General features: G+C 46.0%; 1 protein-coding gene across 5 annotated transcripts in view; it reads left to right on the top strand.

Moving 5' to 3' along the window:
* WIPF1 (WAS/WASL interacting protein family member 1) overlaps positions 1–20,248 on the top strand; it is a 55,910-nt gene extending 35,662 nt beyond the window's left edge. For 4 of the 5 annotated variants that reach the window (XM_042784155.1, XM_042784153.1, XM_042784154.1 and 1 more), the window contains 7 exons: positions 3,665–3,753; positions 6,352–6,481; positions 8,737–8,916; positions 10,175–10,939; positions 13,493–13,705; positions 15,327–15,440; positions 16,734–20,248. In XM_042784155.1, coding sequence (XP_042640089.1) covers positions 3,703–3,753; positions 6,352–6,481; positions 8,737–8,916; positions 10,175–10,939; positions 13,493–13,705; positions 15,327–15,440; positions 16,734–16,789 — 1,509 coding nt within the window. In that variant the 5' untranslated portion in view covers positions 3,665–3,702 and the 3' untranslated portion in view covers positions 16,790–20,248. Of the gene's footprint in view, positions 1–2,085; positions 2,165–3,664; positions 3,754–6,351; positions 6,482–8,736; positions 8,917–10,174; positions 10,940–13,492; positions 13,706–15,326; positions 15,441–16,733 lie in introns of those variants that run through there. The other variant, XM_042784156.1, reaches the window with a different exon arrangement.
* The last annotated feature ends 201 nt before the right edge of the window (positions 20,249–20,449 follow it).

Raw genomic sequence — 20,449 nt, 5'->3', positions numbered from 1 at the left:
CATCTCTGCAAAACAGCAATCCTGTGAATTAGTGATGAACAAAGCAGCTGCAGAATTCAAGTTCAGTGTTGTGCTGACTCAGTGGTTTTGCTTCTGCAGCTGGAGAGGTGCTGCTTATCCCAAGGGTCAGCCCTAGCACTGAGCTGTGCTCTGTCAGCAAGCCCCCAGGTCTCTGCATCTCTTAAGTACATTATTAATCCTCCTACAGCCTTATAGTGATCAAATTTTAAAAACCAGAGCGCGCCTTTTTTTTTTGCTTACAAAGTCAGACAAAGAAATAGATTGTACAAAGTCTAACAACCAAACAGCAAGGGTGAGTTAGAGTTTCAAAGATAGAGGTGCCATTTCTTGCTGCAAAGTTTCAGCTTGAGTTTCTGAAATTCTCAGCAGCAGGAGCAGAGTCAGAGTGACAAAAGTAAGGGTGCAACAGTGACGGAACGTATGATTTAGGCTAAAACTTTACAAACTGGGGTGTTTTACTGTCTCTGTACGTGTATGCATTATGCTTTTGTGTGTGGGCATGCAGGTTTCTAAGTCGTGCCATGAGATCTCTTTTCTGACAGCTTCTAAAGGAAGTGTGAGCTCTGCAACATCATGAGTAAACAACTCTGCAGGATGCTTGTGTTAAACTTCAAGCCAGCTCTGCCTGAGCTTGGCCTGTTACAGAAGCTTGTCCTGTGATTCCAAAATTCTATTTTCCAGACCGCCCCGGAAACTGCCCTGGGGGCTACAGGGCTTGTTCAGCAGTAGCTAAATGCTGAGCTCACCAGTGTGTCGCTGCATTTCCATTCCTGACCGGTTGAGAAAGCCCTTCAGAAGAGGTACTAGCTACTGTGCAGCTGGTGATGACAGGTACATCAGAGGATGTCATCCCTCTGGAAGATGGGACAGGGAAAGAGGGGGCACCCAGTGCCTTTCTCTCTCTTACCTCTTTGCAAATAAGGTGTGCAGGGAGGGTTTTGGAGAGGCTGGATGTGTCCATAAGTAGTGGCTTCCCCTTCAAGAAGTCAGACTTTGAGCATTAGTTACCTTGCTTACCCTCTCTCCCCACCAATTCCTTAAGAAGCTGATCTAAGACAACCCAGTTAAAAGGAAAAAAAGTAGCACAGACCAACACAAGCATGCAGAAAGCAATCGCTTAACTGACAGGGAGGTAGACAAGTTATGGCATTTGCAAAAACACTGCTTTTTAGAGAAAGCACTTCATAGACCAGCTGGCTCACTTGCTGCATGCAGGTCTGAGCTGCCTTAAGGAATTCATTTAAAAGTCTGATATCAAACCAAACTTTATTCTGCCTGCTCCAGAAACTTTCCCATGGCACATGGAGTGCTGAGGAAACTTACAGTGCATTATCCAGACTGCTTTGGCCTCTTACCAAAGCAGTGCAGAGAGCAGATTTTCTCTTTTTAATGAGTTGAAGGAGTTAAAAGCTTGGTGAAACAGCCTAATGGCACAGTTATGCTAGAGACAACTGCAGCTGTGAAAAGACTGTGTTAAGAAACAGGATGGTTGTGGTCTGCTGTAAGAAATAATTTTCCTGTTGACTATTTTTTTAAACAGGAAGCTGAAGAACAAAGCAGCATTAGTCTTGGTGCTTTTAATAGGCTTCAGATCTCAAATATTGCATTTAGGATAAGCAGATTGGAAAGGATAGGGCTTTCTGCCGAATTTTATGCAACTGAGAGCTAGAAATACCGAAGACAGGAATACAACTGGATTCAAGCAGATCTTCTGAGTGTGAAGCTGGTGCTTCTCAGGAGATGCTGTGAGATGCACAGTAACACACCAGAGCACTGATGAGAGCGTGCCGGTCCGTTTGCAAGACTTTGCGAATGCGTGTGTTTGCACAGCACCGCATAGGCTTGGCTTCGCACAGTTTCCTCTTTGTCAGTCACTCTGTCCGTCTGCCAGCTTCCCCTCTGCTCTGCTTGCTCTTTTGCAGTCACCAGAAAGAGAAGCAGTTTCTGCAGTATGGGAAAAGAAAACCTGCAAACACTGGAGATGGTGGTAGTGCCTCACACAGCTTTGAACTTTGTTTTTTTCTAGATAGTCATCCAGAACTAGGGGTGCCGTGTCTGACTGCTTTCCAAGCCCTTTCCTCCCTAAAGATTTTAGACAAGATCCATTGAAGTCTTATTTCAGAAAAGCTTTCTTCTGAGGAAGGTAGCTCTGCAATTTTTTTGTGCGTGTATGCAAGCTTATAACTGTATTTTAATTCTTTTGAAGCATAAGCATCTGATGAGATAAATCTGTACATCTAACCATTCTTTTTTTCTCACATGTATCATCTCAGAGGTGTTACAGACTTTGTAGGTGATGACTCACCTCAAACCCTCACTGCAAATGCCATTTTGTTCCATTCAGAACATTTTCCTAATGCTTATTTAAACTGTAAAGGGTACTGTACCTATCATGAAGTTGGTTTGGCAGATACTGCGCCATTACAGTGTGCTATTACAGTTCTCCTTAGTTTTATCAAAAACAATTAAGTGACTTCAGAAAGTAAGAGCTGTGTATTCTTGTAAATAACTGCCCTGAGGACCTAGGCCGTTTGCCTGGGGTTGTCTGGAGAATAACCTTTATTCCTGTTCCCACTGTGTTTACCTGTCTTGTGCAAATATTATATAAATAGTGGCAAATCACTGTTACTAAAGGTGGCTCAGGTGAATGGGCAAGAGCGAAGCCCATGCTGAAATGCCATAGCACCGTTCGAAAAGCCCCAGAGCCTCCAATAGTCACAGTTCCAGTGAGCGGTGTGCCAAAATGCCACAAAAAGCCCTTGTGACTTGAAAACAATTCCTCAATGCTTGTCCTTTCCTTTTTTTTCATTTAATATTTTTGTTGCAATGAAGTTCTACGTCTCAGGTGTGACCCTCCTGGGATTGCCCTCGGTTGGAAGTTCTGTTTGGGGTTGGGAAAAGCAGGAGCCTGGCCTCTGGCAGGGAAGCTCAGGGATGGCTGAGCTTCGGCAGCCAGGCTTTTCCCTCCACAGCAGCCGAGAGGCCAGGCTGCCTGCTTGCTCGTCCTCCTTCCTGAAAATGCACAGAGCATGACTGTGTGTGCTGCTCCTGAAGAGGACGAAGGTGGATTCAGAGGTGATGATGGAGCTTGCAGTCTTCAAAGCAAGCAGGGGGAAAGGAAGAAGCATAAGTCTTTCCTAGAGCTCTGCTGTCCTACCCTACCCATAATAGTGGGCGGGGGGGGGAGGAGTGGATCTTCCAGAAACGTAAGGGCTTTAAAAGGTCAGCATCTCTTTCTGAGTATGATCTTGAAGAGATGATGCCTTCTTGAAGTAAGGGTTGATGGTATAGCTATGGGATTATCCTGAAGTACTACCACAGAAACAAGATTGTTGGATTAAACAGAGTTCAGTTTTATTATTGCATTTTTCTGAATTGCCACAGCAATGCATGGGTTGTATATGTGTGCAAAAGTGGATGTCTGTGAGTTTGTATGGCAATGGGGATTATATAGGGAGCCCCCATTTAAGGATGCTGGTTTTCATACAATGAAACATGAAGTGCTTTTTACAGACTACTTAGATTTAGAAAATGTAGCAGATAAACGTGTTAGCTGCAAGGATATTTTTCAGCTGAGTATAAATTTATTTATTAAGATTTATTAATCTCTGGGCCTTGTGTGTTTCTGTGTTTTGCTGTGCAGGTTTCTTAGCAAGACCAGACGGAGCTCAGCCTTCCACCATGCCCGTGCCTCCCCCTCCAGCTCCCCCTCCGCCCCCAACACTGGCCTTGGTAAGTTTTACAGGAGGCAAAAGTACCATAAAAGTACAGTGTACTCTGTTGATGCTTGTCATATTGGAGAGACATGGATTTGACAGATGGACCACTCAGTGGATAAGGAATTGGCTGGATGGTCTCACTCAAAGAGTTGCGGTCAATGGCTCAATGTCCAGGTGGAAAGCGGTGATGTGTGGTGTTCCTCAGGGGCTGGTGTTGGGACCAGTGTTATTTAACATCTTTGCTGGCGACGTGGACAATGGGATCGAGTGCACTCTCAGCAGGTTCGCTGATGACACCAAGCTGTGCGGTGCGGTCGACACGCTGGAGGGAAGGGATGGCATCCAGAGGGACCTGGGCAGGCTGGAGAGGTGGGCCTGTGCAAACCACATGAAGTGCAACAAGGCCAAGTGCAAGGTCCTGCACATGGGTCAAGGCAATCCCAAGGACAAATACAGGCTGGGCAATGAGTGGATTGAGAGCAGCCCTGTGGAGAAGGACTTGGGGGTATTAGTGGATGGAAGACTGACTGTGAACCAGCAATGTGCACTCACAGCCCAGAAAGCCAACCCTATCATGGGCTGTTTCAAGAGAAGTGTGGCCAGCAGGTCGAGGGAGGGGATTCTTCCTCTCTACTCTGCTCTTGCGAGACCCCACCTGCAGTGCTGTGTCCAGCTCTGGGGCCCCCAGTATAAGAAGGACACGGACCTGCTGGAGAAGGTACAGCGGAGACCACAAGGATGATTGAGGGGCTGGAGCACCTCTCTTATGAGGACAGGCTGAGAGAGTTGGGGTTGTTCAGCCTGGAGAAGGCTCCTGGGAGCCCTCTGGTACTTAAAGGGGGCCTACAGGAAAGATGGGAAGGGACTCTATCAGGAAATGTAGTAATAGGACAAGGGGTGATGGTTTTAAACTGAAAGAGGGTAGATTTAGATTCGATATAAGGAAGAAATTCTTTATCTGTGAGGGTGGTGAGGCAGTGGCACAGGGTGCCCAGAGAAGCTGTGGCTGCCCCCTCCCTGGAAGGGCTCAGGGCCAGGTTGGACGGGGCTTTGAGCAGCCTGGTCTGGTGGAAGGGGTCCCTGCCCACGGCAGTGGGGTTGGAACTAGATGATGTTTAAGGTCCCTTCCAACTCAAACCATTCTATGTATGTATATTGAACGGGATGTCCAGAGGTATTGAGGTGTGGACAAGGGTATGCATGACATTTGGGGAAGGCAATCTGACATTTTGTTTACAGTCAATGATTGATCCTAAAAGAGGGACCATCACTTCTACTCCCTTCCAGTGCCCATATGGATGTCATCAGCCACACTGGCTCTCCATCCTCCTCTTCCTTCCACACTGGTGGTCTGATCTGGTGTAGGGATCCTGGGTGGAGAGGCATGCCTCCTCAACAGCCTGTCTGTCAGGGGAATTGAAATCTTGCTGTCCCCTTGCCTTTCTCCAGCCATGCACTCCCACCTTCTCCGTTGTTCTACCCTAGTACTTACGTGACCTGAGCTGGAAAAAATCAATCCTGTTTAAATTTGATAAGGATAATTCTTAGCCAGCATAGTTCCCTCAGTCAGCCTGTGGTATCAGAGCACAGGATCCACTGCTGGCATAGCATGGTGGGTAGAATGGGACCTGACTTAAGTCAGCCTAAGCTGGAATGGAGCTTGTGCCATGTTTGCCTTCAGACAGTCAGTCACCTCACTGACGAGAAAGAAAAGGCTTCTTGAAATGCCATTGTAAAGTACTCAGATACTGTCATAGCAAAACCCAAACTGGTTACACAGATAGGTTGGGCTGTGCTTCCGAAGAATCTTTCCCTCGTTTTCTACCAAAAGCAAGATATAGACTCTGTCCTTGGTCCCTCCAGGGCAACTCTCAGGACCTTTCAGGAAATTGCCATTACACTGATCTGATAAGTTAGAAAGCTTTTCAGGAACCACCATTTCCCAGAAGAAATAACCATATACACATGTGTGTGTTTGTATATATGTGTATGTTTTGGAGGTTTTTTTTGTTCTTCCTTGAAAAACTGTGTCACCAAAACATAAACTGAAAAGAGAGGACCATTGAGGCAAACCTCATGCATCTAAAGGTTTTATTGGGTCTGTATTGTTGAAATGGTGATTGCCAGTTTAAAGTATTCTTATCAAAACTAAAACAGTACATAAAGCTCCATCTTTCTTCTGGTTTATCCAGAATTTGTATATTGGGAGTTTTCACGACAACTTTCAAGAATGTCCACCTTTTTGTGTAACCAAATAATGTGAGTAGTCTGTTCTTGTTCAGTCTCCAAAATGGCAGTTTGCCACAGATGTGCTCTGGTTTTAAAAAATAAGAGACTCTAAATCTTGAGTTAGAAAAATGTGAATTCACATAAAAGTGTTCTATTTCCAGTGAATAGTGTGGGTTAGAATAGCAGCAGTGTTTGGGGCCTCCAGTCAGTAACAAGGCTGGCTACCTATAACATCATTCACAAAACCAGACATGGCATGCTACCCACTCTAGTGCTGTTAAAACAGAAACTGAGGTCTCAAGTAACTACCATATTTGAGCAGAACTCTGCAGCTAGAAGTTGAGGGTTATTTTGCCGCCTCATTTTTAATTTTATTTTGCAGGCAAATACTGAAAAGCCATCCCTAAGCCGGTCAGAACAAGCAGGGCGAAATGCTCTATTATCTGATATTACCAAAGGAAAGAAGCTAAAGAAGACTGTTACTAATGATAGAAGTGCTCCGATTCTAGACAGTAAGTATGATTCTGCATGTTGGAATTTCTGTATGCGTGAATGGTTCTACATACCTCAATGCAGAAAATTATTTCATATATCATCACATGAATTGCCGTGAGAGAAGTAGGTAAAATGAAGTGCCAGAAGTTGGCATGCGTAAAAGTAAATTATGTTCATCATGGATTAAGTCATCTGAGAAATCAAGGACTGCTTATGAAATGCGAGTGTTAATTTGTTTGCTTACTCTCGTAAAGCCGTTCATTTTCTCATTTGCTTAAATCAGAAAACTATGCAAATCCTACTAGGAGCTCTGCTGAGATGCTACAGCAGATCAGGCAAACAAACCCCCCGTCAGGACTGAGGAGGGCACAGAGAATAAATTGGAATTTCAGACTCTACTTCTGCATAAACAGTATAAAAATTAAGGCACCCCTGGCATGACACCATTGACTTGTTAATGGCCCCCGTACCACTTAAAGCAAAACCAGAGCCAGGAGCCACAGCCCCACCTGTGTGTCACTGCTGCGTGCAGTTCTGCCACTCCTGGGGTGACTGAGGGCTGTTATCTATCCGGCTGAGTCCTGTTGCTCGGCCTGCCCGGCGGTGCCCTGGCACACGGCAGCAGCTCCACTTACCTGAATGGAGACAAGGTCTCCATCCAGCTGTGCTGCTGCCGCGTCTCACTCTGCGTCTCAGCAGGTGCTGTGAGGGGGCTGGAAAAGCCCGTGTAGCAAAAGTATTGGGAAGACAGAACAGAAACAGGGGCCTGCTGTGTCAGAGGAACAGCATTTAATGCCTAGGGAAGGAAGACACATCTACAGACTGATTAGCAAATGTGATACAACTCAGTCCAGGTCTGGCCATACAATTAAAGGCTGGACTGTGATAGGAAGTTGATGAGGAAAGGAGGAAGTGCCCAAAGGAGGGTGACCAAATAAGAATAATAAAAAAAATAGATACAGTCCTGCAGTCAGCCAGGTGCCTAGTTTTTAAACACTTGAGTATCATCTCTGAAAGCAAAGTTACTCATTCTAGCTATTGTAATGAGCTGGAGAAAAGCATTAAGTGAATTAAAGGAGGGGTAAACAGTAAGATTAAAATGATGTGGCCTATTATCTTGTTTACATGAATTAACAAATCACGATGAAAGACAACCATAGTAGCAGCATTTCTCCAGAGGTTCACGCCCTGTGTGAGTCAGAGCTGAACTGAGCTAACATGCTTAAGAAAAGAGAAGGATGACATGAAGTATTCCCCCATAAACACATTCTCCCTTCTTTTTTCTGGGTGGGATTATTAGAAGTGCTTTTCACCCACAGGTTTTAATTACTTTAAAGTCAGTGAAATTTTTACCCACACAAAGTTGTGGAAATTGAGATACCAAGAAATTAAACAATTGATCCTCAGCCGTGTAGCCTGTCATCTGAGAGCTAGTCTCCACAGATATCCCAACCTGTCGGCCTGCTCATTTTGCAGTGATGCTCTGAATAGGACTCTTCCCTGTATTTGTAGTTGTGGAAACACTTTCATTTTACTTCTAGCATCTCAGTGTTGTCACGGCAGAAATAGTGACATTAGAGAGAAATGGGAGAGGAAGGGGGGCCTGTTAAAATAACTCCTGCCTGTTGGAAAAAATAGCAGCTAATGATCCTGTCATTGCATTTCTGGACCTACATGACAGTAATCAGAAAAGAAAGTTCTTTCCCCACTAGGCTTTATTTAAAAAAGTAGATCTCTTGTAGCATCACCAATAATGACTGAGTTCTGTGCGTTCCCAGAAGTGATCACCAGAGGACACCTCCAAGAGGAAGGACAGCTCTGTCTTCCTCCTTCCTTCCTCATTTCCCGTGAGATTGCCCTGTCTCTTGGTTTGTTTATGGAGAGGTGGCAGGGAAGGATGAAAGAGCAAAGGTATGAAGAAATGGGAAGCAGCTGCAAAGATGCTAACAAAGGCAACGTGATGTTCTCAGAGGTCCATCCATGCTCAGTTCCAAATTCTCCATTGTGAGTTTCTCTGCTTTCCAGTCTAGAGCAGACCCAAGGAAAGTAATGGCTTAATAAAACGCTTTGCCTGTGTTCATTGCACCACCTCTTCCGTGGTGCAGCAGTGGCGGTGGTGGTAGCTGTGATGATCCAACCTGAACAAGGACTGGTGTGTTTGGAAAGCTCATCTGTATTTCTCCAGCTACAGGCATTGCTCTAATGAAAGAGATGACTTTGCAGGATCAGTCTTGCTTCTCTGCCTAACATGGGGGATTTTTTTTTCCAACAGAACCCAAAGGACCTGGTGGAGGTGGCGGCGGTGGCTTTGGAGCAGGTGGCGGTGGCAGCAGCGGGGGTTTTGGTGGTGGCGGTGGTGGCAGCTTCGGTGGTGGTGGAGGACCACCTGGCCTTGGAGGCCTTTTTCAAGCAGGAATGCCAAAGCTCAGATCTGCTGCGAGTCGAGATGCCGGTAAGAAAGACTTTGCAGTTCCAGTGTGAAAAAGTAAATTACATTGCTTAAAACCCTCATAGCACTGCAATAAATTACCTGCTGGGATTGAAAAAGTCTTCAAATATCTTAGGCTCTTAGGAAACGTAATTTTCAGCTTGAATTTTGCTTTATTCTTAATACTAGGTTTTATGAGGGAGAAGTGAGACTCCTCTTTCCACCCATCCTCCTAGTTATTGACAAAAACTAAATGTTGAATTTAGTTCAGCAATGTTGAATTGCTACCTGCAAAGTACAGTCAGGCAGACTAGGACCTGCCTTAGCTGCGGGTGTGCAGGACCAGAGGGGAGCATAAGAGTATTGCACGTTAATTCTCCCTTGTGCACCAGGAAAAAGGATCGGCTTGTCAAACTGAAAGTACATTTGCGTCAGCTCCACAACAGCATGATTTGCCACAGGCTGGTACGCACACTGCCGTTGGAGGCTGCTCTGGGGCATGCCAGACCATTCTTCTCTATTCTTCTGGCTGGCAAAACAGCCACCCGATGCCTCATGCCCCTAGAAACAGAGGAGATCTGCGGCCAGTGAGTTTTGTAAGGTTAGGGATGTAGGATTTCACACTCGTTGAAGGAGAACTGGGCAGTGCAGGTTGTAGGTGTTATGAACCTTACACATTTTATAGACTAATGTAATTTTTCAGCATATGCATACAACACAGTCTCTTGGAGCTGTTATTTTCTATTATGTCACAGTCTGTTCTGGGAACCTGTATTAATACAAAAGTTCCCGGCCTCGCAGAACAGTACTTCTTCAACTGCAAGGCAGACTGCCTTTTTCTTGACGTGCACAAGTACATCCTTAGGTAACAGCAACTAAAGAAGGCTGAAAAGAGCCTTTTGCCAGACTGTTGTGGTTAAATACCATTTAAAAGCTAAGATTTCTTTGCCTTCAGGTTGTCGGTATCAGGTACTTGCTCTTCACCCTTTCTTCCGTCCCCGTGTTACCGCTTGCAGCGTGACGGCCGCATCAGTTGTGTTACCTCGTGGCCCCTTCGGGCTCCGGCAAGCCGTCCCTCCTAAGCATTACCGGGACATCACCCGCTGCTCTGGCGGGGTTCCCCGGCGCCATCGGCGCTGGGCTCGCTGCTCCCGGGCGCCAGGCCCCGAAGGGCAGCGTGCTCCGGCCCGGGGCTGAGCCCCCCGCTGTTGGCAGCCCGTTAGGAAACCGCTGGGCGAGGCCGCTGTCCGATGGATGCTGACGCCCCGTCTTGTGTCCGCAGATGCCGGGGGAGGCCGCCCGCCCGCCCTGCCGCCCGGAGCCCGCTCCGCAGCCGCCAAGCCCTTCTCCCCGCCGAGCGGCCCGCCGCGCTTCCCGGGGCCGCCGGCGGGGCCGCGGACCTCCGCTCCCGAGGCGCAGAGGAGCCGCATGCCGCCGCCGAGGCCCGACGTCGGTTCCAAGCCCGAGGCCGCGCCGCCCCCGGTGCCCAGCACCCCCCGGCCCGTCGCCTCCAGCCTGCACAACAGAGGGTCGCCGCCGGTGCCGGGCGTGAGCCGGCAGCCCAGCCTGGGACCCTCGCCCCCGCCGTTCCCGGGCAGCCGGAGCGCGGGGCCGGCCGGGTCCCTCCGGCAGCCCGGCCCCGGCGCGGCGCCCCCCTTCTCCGGCCGCCCGCCGCTGCCGCCCACCCCGGGCCGGCCGGCGGAGGACAAGCCGCCGCCCCCGCCGCCCCCCGCCGGGCACAGGCCGCCGGCCGCCCGGGAGGCGGCTCTGCCCCCGCCGCCGCCGCAGAACAGCAAGCCGCCCGTGCCCTCCGCCCCCCGGCCCCCCCTCGGCGCTCCGGCGCCCCCGCCGCCCCCCAGCAGGCCGGGGCCGCCCCCCGTCCCGCCCGTCCCCGGCGGCAGCGACGAGATGCCGCGGCTGCCCCAGAGGAACATCTCGCTGGGGTCCTCCTCGGCGCCCGGCGGCGGGGGGGGCCGCGCCGGACCCCTGCCCCCCCCGCCCAGCGAGAGGCCCCCGCCGCCCGTCAGAGACCCCCCCAGCCGGTCAGGTAGGGAGCCGCGGCGGTGGGGACCCGCGGGGGCTGGGCGGGTGGGATGAAGTGACGGGCAGGGGGAGGTTTGGCGGTGGCGACGGCCGTGCCCCACGGAGCCTAACCCCGCAGGGGCGGCCCCGGTACCCGCGGCGTGAGGGGCTCTGCGGCGGGGACCGGCGGGGTTGTGGGCATCGCCGTGCGTCGCCGGCCCGGTCGTGCACGCTTTCGCAGATCTGGGCAGCTTTGGTTATAGTTGCTGTAAGGAAAAAGGGTTGTAAACGGGGGGGGGGGGGGGGTTCCCCATCGCGGTGACTAGTTTGTCTGGCTCCTGATAGGCGACAGCATTTGCCTTCCCGAGTCAGCCAGCGTGGGTTAATAATGGTGGCGGTCTCATCAATGGAGCTTTGCAGAACCCGACCATCTGCGTGTGGAGAGACACGAACACTCACTGCCAAATACAAATTATTTTAATGAAAGACCTAGCCAACAGTTGTTAAATGTAATGGCAGTTGTTACAGCGTGACTAACTGTTGTTACTTACCATATGCAGATTTCATATGAGACCAAAAATAGAATTGTCTCCTTTGAATTATTTCATAATATACTTTGTCCCCTGTGACAACTGTTGTTCGTAACTTTTACGAATAGCATATTGTAACTTAATTCTCTTAATACCTGGTGGTTTGTTCTCCCTTTGGAGACGAGAGAGTTTAGGCGCAAACAGCCAGGCCCTGTGACATCAGAAAGGGAGAAGCGTTGCACAGAAGGCAACTCTAGGAAGCCCCGTAGAGTTGCCTTCCATTTCGTCCTTTGGAATTAAAATCTGGAATCATCTCAAACCCGCCCAGTCCAGGTCAACAGAGATAGATTATTGTCATGGGAGCTCTCAGAGGCGACAGCCGTCCGTGTTGCTTTCCAGCTCCTTGAACCAGCCTGGATCTTCTGTAGCACAGCACCTGCAGCAGCCGTGCAGCTACAGAAGATACTGGCCCCGAAACCAGGCGTTGTGGAGCTGGTTGCCAGCCCAAAGGATGGCACAATGCCAGCGCAGCCTGCAGTAAATGAATCAGAGAAATCTTGTCACGTTTGACCGGGAGCATGGATCAAAGTTGCAGGGAGCGTCAGCAATTATTCAGACACTTCCAAGAGCTTCCTCTGTGATGGCCTCTGCTTCCACCAGGGCTTTCCTGGTTGGCTCTTTTCTGAGGCAGATGGTTTTAGCAAATCTGCACTACCTTCCTGCAGGCTTAATAAGTAGAAGGAAGTTGTAGCAATAAATTAGAAACATAAATACTCCTCCTGTTCTGCAGCAGTTCAGTATAGATGATGGGGGTTAGGTAGGTTTAGAGAGAGAGAGCGTGCAGAAGTATCCTGAAAGTTGCTAAATGCTTCTTAGAAACCATTCCCTGAAGGCAAACTTAAGTAATTTGTTTAAAAAATGAAGGGAAAAAAAAAAGAAAAAACCCCACAAAGTACAGCACATTTCTTGAAGCATATTTCAATGCTTCTTGCTAGAGACAAAATATCTGCTGCTCTCTTTTTCAAAATGCATGCCTGTAGCTACATTTCATCATGACAGGGAAGCATTTCATAAAAATAAACATAATTGTCAGTTGCACAACTGTGCCAGGCAGAGGTAGCGAGACCTTTGAACACACATAGCCCTCCACACCCTCTGCTTCTTCTCCTCGTGTCCTAACCATGGATACCTCTCCCTAGCAGCAGCAGCTTTCTGGCCTTTATTTACTGGCTTCTCCCAGGCAAGCGCCCTTCCCCTGCCCTCAGGACAACCCTGGCCCTCTGTTACGTGGGCTGTACCTTCTTCCTATTTGACCTGTCGTGTCACCACGCTGGTTACTCAGGTGCACAGACACTGAGAATGCCAGTCTACGTGTGAGGTCTGTTGCCAGTTTAGCAGGAGGTGGATATTCTCCAACTACCAGATAAACCTGGCGTGCAGCACATATGTTTATGAATGAGCGAGCAGATGCCATGCTGCTTGATGCTGCCTCTCCTGGGCTGAATTCTGCTGTGTGCCACCGCAGACTCCGCCTGTGACACCCAGAGGGGACCATCCCTATGGACAAAGAGCCTCCGAGGGTGGCAGAGCTTTTCTGCTACAGGTCCTCTTGCCTTGCAGTGGTACATGGGAGGGAAATGGGGTATGGTTTGGACCTCCACAGTACCACGCATTCTAGCTGTAACCATTGCTTGTTGTGGCCCATGTAATTTGGAGTGGTTTAAAAGTGGCTTCAAGGACCAGCACCTCTACAGAGGCTTCTATAGCTGAGGGAAATGGCAGTATGGGCACTGAGGTGTGTTGATGCTTATATATGCCCTGCTCCCCTGGTCTCAACTCTTCAAATCAGCACCAACTCCCTAGAGAGCCCTGGAGAGTGGGGAAGCGGGTGCTGAGAGCCATTCCCCCTCAGGGCCGAGGGCCCCAAGCCAGCCCACCCTCTCTGGTCTGTTAGTGGGAGGCTGTGGGACGCAGGCAGCCGCTTACCACCAGCAGAATAACCCCTGGTGCAAACAGCGTTTGTGTGCTTGCCTCTTGTCTTACTCCAGGCCCCCTCCCACCACCTCCTCCCATAAGCAGGAATGGAAGCACTTCAAGGGCTTTGCCTGCTACTCCCCAGCTGCCCTCCCGAGCAGGGCTGGACACCCAGAGAGCTGGACCACGACCACCGCTTCCCCCTGACCGGCCAGGCTCGGCAGCACCGCCGCCACCTCCACCGCCTTCATCAGCTGTCAGAAACGGCTTCCAGGACCCAGGTGATGGTAAGCCGTCCTCCCGGTTGTTTACCTTTGGGATACAGGCTGTGTTTCTAGTGCAGACGTTTGGTTTCTGACCAACAGAGCTGTCAGTTGGGTCATGATTAACCCTGCCAAGTAAGAATAGAGTAAATATGCCGTACGTAGAGCAGAACTGTGAAGTCACTGGTACAGTCTCTAGAATAACCCTTCGAAAAATAGACTGAAAAAAAAGAAACATACTTACTGAGCTTTGCTTTGCTACAATTCAGAAATAAGACCTGGGTAATACGAATTCAAACCATAGCTACACTAAGACTCTTTGGAAGTCAGAATGATGACTCAAAAGCTGAAAAACAGTTGAGGGAAGAGATTGTCAGAACTCCGCTGAAAATACCAAGTATATCTCTTTTTGCTGGTGTGTACTGACGAGGTGAGGTCCAAGACTGCTGTGTTTTAAAGATGCATTGTGCTTTTCTTTTTAATTGTTTTCTGTTTGCAAAAGACAGATAAATCTTTCAGCTAATTATGGGAGGCCAGAATTGGTATTTCTGACATTGGTAAGGTTAGAAAAAGCAAGCAGAAAATAAACCAGTAACTCATGCTTTTGAAGCATCTTCATACAATCAGATAAGGTAGGTGGATCACAGACACATTTTTTTCTACACAAGTCATTTGCAGGGTTCAGAACCTGCAGCTCCTTTACACACTGGTTTCTAATTGCAACCATTGGGAGTAAACATAATAAAACTGGATCCCAGCAAATAACCACATGTACGACTGCTGGACAAAGCTTACTCAGCTGTTCATTACATTATGCAATAAAATATAGCAATATTACAAGAAAGTTATGGTTGCAAAGTCCTGAAGCAACTGAGTGAAGAAATGGCAAAGTTTGATAGCCCACACTTTCTTCCTTGGGCCTCCAAATTCAAGTGCAGAACAGAGCTCTGTAAACATTTCCTATTATTTCAGTGAAGACACTGAGAGCTTGCTTTATTCTTTAGAATCCTGTAGACTCAATAAGTACATCAGTAGGGCGCGTGTAGTCTCAAGAGATACCGTTTTCAGCTGATGGATTTTTCCAGTTTTGCCACTAGTTACATACAGGTTTCTCTGTCATAAATTTTATCATAATGGCTCCAAATTTTCCTGTATAAAAATTAAGAAAGAAAAAACACTGCTTATAGGTCAGTATGCTTTTAATGATGCTTTTGAGCTCTGTATATCTGTGAAGTATGAATATCAGCAAATTCTATACCCAGGAACAAATTGCTGTTCTGAAGTAGGAGACGCTATGCGTTTCCAGTAACATGTATATATGCATGCATGTGTGTGTTAAAAAAACAGATCTATTATACATGAAAGGGAACGCAGCACGTATTTCAGTGGAATTATGGCCATTTTCCTGATCTATGATTTTGTGTTAAATTGGCTAAGTGATCAGTTAAAGTTAATAAGAATTTTCATTCTCAAACTAATCGAAAGCATCTTCTTCCCTGATTACTCAATAGGATTCTGGTTCAATACCCAGCTATGTAAGCATTTTGCAATATAAAACATGAATTAAACATGATGTTAATGTCAATTTACTCTCCTGAAGCTGTGTCACAAAACTCATGAATGAATTGCATGGGATTTTTTTCAGATGAATGGGAAAGCAGATTTTCATTTCATCCTATATCTGATTTGCCACCTCCTGAGCCATATGTACCCATGAACAGAAGTTATCCCAGTAAACTAGCAAGAAATGAAAGTAGAGGTAAGTTTGTTCCACCTCTGCTGTTGGAATTTCAGCATATCATCCTAAAAACAATGTGGATGGGAAAGAGACTGGATGCTGGGGTTTCAAAACTTCTCAGACAAACAGCCTGGTCGCCTTTCCCTACCACACAGAAAAAGCTAAATGCAGGTTTGCAGGCACAAGCCCTCTTAAACTTATATTTGAGGGGAGAGTTGTTTGGTTTTTAAGCTGGAACGTGTATTATAAGAGACCACCTCTGCATTATACTCAGCCCTTCTGCCACAGGCAGCCAGAACCACAAAATCCCCTAGGACTTCCTCCTCATTTCCCATCTAAATTCATGCATAACTCATTTATTCTTGTGCCAACATCATCCTTGAATTTAGCTATCCTCCCTTCTTGGTGTGTTAAACCCCTAATATTTTTTAAGACAACAGTCATATCCTCCACTCAGCTTTTGTTCTGCTGGGCTGATTAAATCAGGATGTACTAGACTTTGCTTCCAAGCTATGCTCTCTGATCATCAGGGTTGCTTCTGTATACATTTCAGTTTGATTTTGTCTTTTCCAATCAGTGTTACATGCTGTTCCAGTTCAGGTCTCAACAGCAGCATAAATGTTTGCTATCTTCATTAGTGGTATTTTGCCTGATACACCCAAGGATCAATTTACTTCTTTCACAACCAGTGACATCGGAGGCTCACAGTTATCCTGTAGTCATCTGTACACTCAGATCTTTCTCCCTCTCTCCTGTTTCCAAATGCTGAGGTTTTGGTTTGGAGCAGAAATTCCTGTTAGTCTCTGACCCTTCACTTTGCCCTGTTAGCCTTCTTCCCCCATGAAGAAAGGCAAAGTAATATGTGCAGTTCTTGTGTTTCCTTTCATGAATTTGCAGTGAAAATCTTTATATAGAGAAAAACACGAAGAGCTCTGAAATGTGACTGTATTTAGTCACTTTGCCACTTTGATTGAAATTTGCATGTGTTTCAAGTAGCATTGGAAGTTACGTGTTTGCATAAAACAGTAAAGCTAACATGAGCTGTCAATCTGTTTTGAGAACAGGACAAAGGACTAAAATACATATACTTCCTAGACATTTGGGGGTAGCGTTAGTTAAAAACTTTCTTTTACACTGTTTGAAGTTCTGATGTTGTTTAATAAACTAACCGGAAACTCTACAAAGATTTTTTAGTAAAATGGCTAGGCAAGAAAATTAGTAGATCTTTACCAGTTACTGAATTAATGGCTTGGATGTGAACTCCCACTTTAAAAGAAACCAAGAGTAACACAAAAATCTTTCTTTCTCTTTTAGGTGGCTCTGGCCGAAAAGAAAGAGGTGCCCCCCCACTTCCACCTATACCAAGGTGAAATGGGTTCTGGCCCATCTTTGGGCGATGTCTGTTTTCAGACTTCCTTCAGGTCAGCTCTCCTGTCCACATCATTGGAAAGTTGTCTGTTTTGCTTTTTTTCCACTTTTGGCTTGTCAGCTGGAACAAACTTCAGTCTCTATTACAGAAGTAATAGATGCAGCTTATGAACTATAGTTGCTCAAAGCTATAAACTTTATTTGCTTATACTGCGGGCTGTCATGAAAGGCATTTGTGGACCGTACACAACATACGTGCATCATGCTTACCGTGTCCAGCCCTGTCCCCTCGAGAGCTCCACGGGAGGTCTGGCTTTGAATTTAACGAGAGCTGGAAAAAAGCTGTGTCATTCACAAAGCTGTTTCATTCACTTTGGGTACAGTGGCTGTATTATTTGAATGATAAAGTACAATCTATTTTAAAAAAAAAAGTTTCTGGGGAAAACTGTGTAGCCAAGAGTTCCCTGGATCCTTCTTTGCATGCCTAACCTGGCCCATCTGCTTCTGCGAGCCATAGACCTACGACATGGTGACCCAAGAGTTCATCCAAAACCTTTTCACTTCAGCTTAGCCAAGCAAACCTTGTTTTAAATAATAGATTACACATCCTGCCCCGAGGATGGAGTGTGTCTGGTCTTGCTTTTATCTGTGGAGAATCTTCCGAAGAAAAGCACAAGTGAAGAATTCAGCAGCATAAAAATATCTTTTTTTTTAATCCCTCTTTCCTCGTGTTTTAAGTCTTATGCTTTTAGTCACCTAATTCTTTCCTATTCTGATGTGGACCAACCCACAGTCATCCATGTCCTGAATTACTTTAATGCCCTTTACCTGAGACTACATACAAAGAGTCCTCAGAAAGTAGTCTTGGTGCAAATGCAGCAATTATTGTAGTTGCAGGCTCCTTCTATAAAGCATTGCTAACATCAGTACTCCACAAACTGCTTTCCAGTTGTTTCTTTGGTACAATTAAATAATGGGGTTTGACTTAAAAAGCTTCCTGGGGCTTAGGTCACAAGTCTCAGAGAGGTTGTATTTGATCTGTGTTACAGTAGAGCAGCTGAGGTCAAAAATGTGTGTTAAGTGAAAGCCCTTTGATGTAGTGAAGGAGGTCCGGGTTTGTGCGTTCAGGTGGGAGCATTGGCTCCAAAATTTGCTGTCTGCACTGGTTCAAGAAAAGGGGGAAGTTCTGGCCTTCTGAGTTTACCATGAAGCCTGTCCTTTCAAACTTTGCTGAAAGAAGTCTCTGCAGAGAGCTGCAAGGCTTGCTTTAATAGAAGAGAGAGTAAAGTGTTCTAGCATTGTGACAATTGGTTAATACGCTTAACGGCTTTTGAATTTCATATATGAGAAAATAATTCATTGTATGAGTACATTGTACAAATGGATCTAAACACATATAAAATGCCTTTGGAAATGAGAGGAAGATTGTAATTCTGGATTTGAAATACTGCTGAATGATAGCTCTTTATTAATTGGACTTCTGAAGGTTAGCTCTGAAAAATTTCGCCTCTGTTTTTTGAGCGTACTCCTTGGGATCCCTAGCAAGTCTGTATCAACAGCCATGTTCCACAGGGTGTTGCTTAAAAAAAAGAAAAAAAAAAAAAAGAAAAAATTAAAATCTAGTCCTGTAGGTTAAGAAGACATTTCTCTGGCATGGGAGACATGACCCCAAGTATGCTCTGTGGCTGGCATGAGGTCAGTCCTTGACAACCTAAGGGATTTAGCCGAAGAGAGTCTGGACCCCACTGAAGTGTTTGTGCGTAAGGCTTCTTGCTCCGTCAGTGGGCATGGAGGGGCAGAGACCCCCCTTTCTGCCTGACAGTGAAGGGGCATGAGACAGAGATGGATTTGGCCAGATCAGATTTAATTTGGCCTTTTCAGTGTTTGTTTACAAAATCTTGTTAGCTGTGATAACTGTTTTTTCCTTTTTATATCTAATGACCTATTTTAAGTTACTATTTATGGTCTTGAACCTGCAATTAAATGCGCAGGCGCAGGGATGTATCTACATCTAATTTCAGGATCGTGGCTGTAAGAGTTTCTTAAACAGGTATTAGTGGGACCTCCATGTGACAGGGGTACCTCGGGATCAAGCCTAGCGCAATACTGAATTTGTATATCTATTTTATGGATATCACTTAAACAAAGTGCCTGTCTCTTTGGGATATTATTATGTGAATAGAAGTCCCAATAAGATTTTTAGGATAGTAACTTAAAGGATAAATTATTGTATTCAAGTTTTTAAACTGAAGCACTTACAACTTTCTAAGGAACCACATTTTGAATTTAAGAATACAGTATTTTCAGTACCTTGACCTGCCAGATCCTTCCTAATATTCAAATAGCTATGCAGTCAAAAAAAAAAAAAATTCCAGAAACTATACCTTTCTTGTAACTTACCTGCTTCCAGCATGATTGTTTTACTTTGAGTAAGTCAACAAAGATGCTGCACATTGTTCTGTCAACTCTCCGCATCATTCAAAATATCCTACATTTGATCTTTTGAGCGAGGTTTTCTGACCAGAAATTCTGGACCACTACCAAAGACTTGGCAAACTTGCTTCAGTCTCACTTTAAAACATGCTGTGTAAAAGGCCCTCAGTAAACAAGCCAAGAAACCTGGGCTGCTTGGGTTTTAGCACTTCTTTGTAGTAGAGAAACCTCTTCAGAATGGATGTTTGGCATGTATGTAAAATAGCTTAACAAAGCAGAAAGAGGTATTTTTGTTCACCTAACAACAACTTTACTATTTATATCTTTTGCTATAAAAGTTCTTAGATATATTCCAGAACAATGTGGCATTTTATCATTCAATATATTGCTTCATATATTCGTAGCTATTTACAATATGATCAGTATTAAAGTATTTATTTCACTATGAAGTGTTAAAAAAGAATACAAAACAGTTTGAATCAATGGTGCCTTATGACTTTTTTAGTCAGCTTTCCTGTGTCTCACTAGAAAAATTAATAGGCATTGCTCTTCCAAGTCCTAATGTAACTAGAGCCGACAGTAGCATCATACAGCGTTTGAGCCAAGTCCCGCTGTTGTCGTGCTCAGTCCGCCAACTTCAGATTGAGCTCGGTGTATGGAGAGACTGTTGCATCAGTCTTTAGGTGAGGTGTAAGTGGGCACTGGTCAGCCCTACAATCAGTCATTGGTATTGCTCTGGAAATTTAACCCTTTCCCCAAACCAGTGTCTCGCCCCGCTGTCCATACAGCTCAGCTGACTTCAGCGTGGTTGCATAGGTTATTAGAGGACTAAATTTGATTCGCTGCTTGCATATAGGATTTACTGGTTTTGTTTTAGTGCGTTGTATTATAAACCTTTACACCTCAAACTATCGTTTTATGTCATCACTAAGGCTCGCATTGTGTGACAACAGCCACGGATGTTCATTTTTGTTTAATTCAAGTCAGTAAATAAAATGGGAAGAACTTTTGTACCATATGACAACAAACTCTGCTCAATATTTCTGGAAGAAAAGCACATTCTGTCTGTTACGACTTTCTACAGCAGCCACTGGCAGAAGAAGTCACAGTAATTAATGTTCAGAGTTGTTAAAGGAAACTCAGCTTCTGATTCAGGAAGCAGGTATTTCTGTAAATGAACTACTTGTTAAATAAGGTCACCAAGTTCTTGTTTAGAAGCCAGCATTTCC

This window comes from Tyto alba, unplaced genomic scaffold (genome assembly GCF_018691265.1).
Source record: "Tyto alba isolate M040663 unplaced genomic scaffold, T.alba_DEE_v4.0 Super-Scaffold_7, whole genome shotgun sequence".
NCBI lineage: Eukaryota > Metazoa > Chordata > Aves > Strigiformes > Tytonidae > Tyto > Tyto alba.
Note: the sequence above shows the minus strand (reverse complement) of the source record. Positions and strands in the feature narration are given on the sequence as shown.